This window comes from Loa loa (genome assembly GCF_000183805.2).
Source record: "Loa loa unplaced genomic scaffold supercont3.1188, whole genome shotgun sequence".
NCBI classification, from domain to species: Eukaryota; Metazoa; Nematoda; class Chromadorea; order Rhabditida; family Onchocercidae; genus Loa; species Loa loa.
The window spans coordinates 1-2,588 of record NW_018109368.1 but is presented as its reverse complement, the minus strand read 5'-3'; the positions used below and the strand labels follow the sequence as shown (position 1 = coordinate 2,588).

General features: G+C 32.0%; 1 protein-coding gene across 1 annotated transcript; it reads left to right on the top strand.

Annotated features, from left to right (window-relative positions):
- Positions 1-221: 221 nt before the first annotated feature.
- LOAG_14486 (hypothetical protein) lies at positions 222-2,537 on the top strand (the record flags this gene model as incomplete). The annotated part of the gene is made up of 7 exons (XM_003149984.2): positions 222-242; positions 496-644; positions 746-880; positions 1,157-1,360; positions 1,528-1,630; positions 1,796-1,894; positions 2,160-2,537. 7 exons carry the CDS (start codon positions 222-224, stop codon positions 2,535-2,537), a joined length of 1,089 nt encoding a protein of 362 aa, XP_003150032.2.
- Between the last annotated feature and the right edge of the window lie 51 nt (positions 2,538-2,588).

Genomic DNA, 2,588 nt, shown 5'->3' with positions numbered 1-2,588 from the left:
AATTAAATAAAATATGCTGAATTAAATGCTGAATTAAATAAAACAATTGGTTTATGCGGATTCTGGTTTCATAGCAGTCATTGCATGCCTGTAATTAACGGTCTCAACTTTTCGATATAATACGATATCTTATTATCGATGGACTATTTTTTTCTTAATATTTTTAGAAATGGCCATTGGTTGGTGATAGTACGACAGTATATCAGCGATTTCTCGGAAATATGATCATCGAACGATTCCAGGTTCGTTTGTTGGCGTGAATATATCATGTTATTGAATATCTTTTTTTGCAGTCCAGTGATTGAAATTGTTTGATGATACAGTGTCCTGCTGAACCACTGTACAGTCTTAGTTAAAATATTAATATTTTACGGCGAAGTGATTCGCTGTCTAAATAACATGAATATTGGAAAGATAAAGATTTAAAGCACGACCGATTGATTTATGAATATGTAGAAAGAGATGTCGTTATCCTTACTACTATTATTTCTTAAGGAATTAATCATCAATGAATTATCAGTGTTGGAACGAAATCTTCTAGATAAAATTCCCAATATTTCGTGCCATCCGCCAGCGTTGTTTAAAAAACGTGCTCCAAAACTTGATTCACTTCTTGCTACTGGCGTTTCACAAGAATTGATGAGGTTGAATCTTTTTAATTTCCAAAGTAATATCGAAAAATGGGATTTTGCAAAATGAAATTTAACCAAATTTTGAAATTAAAGTTTATTTCATTTCATTTCAGTGTCATCAAAGAATTCGATGATGGTTTGCACTCTTTACTGAATTTTATCAACGAATATGAAAAGATTGGTAAGGAGCAAACAGTAAGTCAGCTACGTCAGCAGTTCTCTGTTGCCGTCTTGGAAATGTTGAAGAGGTGAGGAAGGTAATTACGCGATCTACCGTGTTAAAAATGACAATAAATCCTTTCCCGTTTGTAGCTACAAATATTAGATATTTGTAGCTACAAAAAAATATTTGTAGCTACAAATATTAGATTGCTGTTTCATTTGACCGCAGCGGAAAAGCAAAAGTAATATCAAGTGTCATCGCATATTTAACTTGCTAATCTTAATTAGATACTATTCTTTCCTTTACCAAGCTTTTGCAATTAATATAAATGAAATTTTGTCGTTAATATCTTCATCTGTAGGTTGTGTGCCGTTGTGGAAGAATTTAGTACTTCGGATGATGGTTCAACTGGTTCACATTCTGATCATGCATTGTGTATGGCAAGAGTATACATTGCTTTGATCCATTTTTGTAACTCGTCTATTTCTCTTTCCATGTCAAAAAAGATGGATCGTATACTAGAATGTGCGAGAATGTTATGTGAAAGTGCTGAAAAATCATTTTGGTATGATTATTCTTACTTTCATTATAAATTCATCTGTTCGATATTCTTCAATCCATGCACTTTAAAATACTTGTATAAAATTTTTACGTATCCATTGATTTGTAGTAATTCTTAATTTTAAGTTTGAATGATATTTGCTGTAGGAATATCCTGTTTTTTCTTTGCAGTGCTTATCTGGATGTGATCATTGAAGATTGTGCTGAAGAGAAAGAAGTGAAAAAACTGGCAGAAGTTTACACTGATCCATTCATTTTCATATCATATTTGCAGGTTTCTCAGTTATATAGCTTCTCATAGATTTCACAATTTCTCATATTTCCTTGTTTGGTTTTACTACTTTTATGTCGACAATAAGGTTATTTAAATATTTTATTGGATTTAAGTTTGCCGAAATGTTTTTTAATTTGCATCCTTCCGAAATTCCGTGCATTTCAGGAATTTGAAAAATTGGAATTACCAGAAATTGGCATAATAGAAGTACCTGTACAAATTAATCGAATTTTATACTCTTTTTTGTACAGTTTATGTCAGAAGGTGATTTTTGTTGCATGTTAAATTTATAAAGGATTTCGTAACTTTTGTTATTACTAATTCGAGGGACTCGTTAATGGTTCCATAAATACGACGAATACATCACATTCATGATGAGTAGTTTTATGCTTGACATCTGTTAGTTTAATAAAATGAAGCAATTTTTTTCTTTTTTTCTAATCTTTTAAAACGGGTTATCGCTTCATTATACACTTCAAGATAAGATTACGATCCATTTTAAAAGTAAAGTTTAAACTTCAAATTTCAGATCTCCAACGATTCCGTTGGTTATTTATGTACGCGGAATATTCGATCACATATTTCACGGCACCTTGAACAGTTACTTCTTTCGGTGTATTCTGTCATTGCTCATTCTAGTGTTGAGCTATCATCTCGAATCGTTCTGCAATATCTTTTCGATATTCGCTTCTTAAATATTATCTTACCAAGCGGTGGTATGCGTTCGCTAATTCCTCTTTTAGAAGCAAAATTGGATCCGTTTGATTTGAGTCTTATCTCTAGCCCGCTTGGGAAAAATGCTCGAGTGGTTGCTCAACGTCATTCGGTTTGTATCGTTTTTTCATTCTTGTTCATTATTCCCACAAGTGTTGTTTTGATCTTTAAATTGAGATTGCATGAAAATTAGAAAAATTTTCACTCACATAGGATGAGATACATCCTTGTAACCTCGAATTAA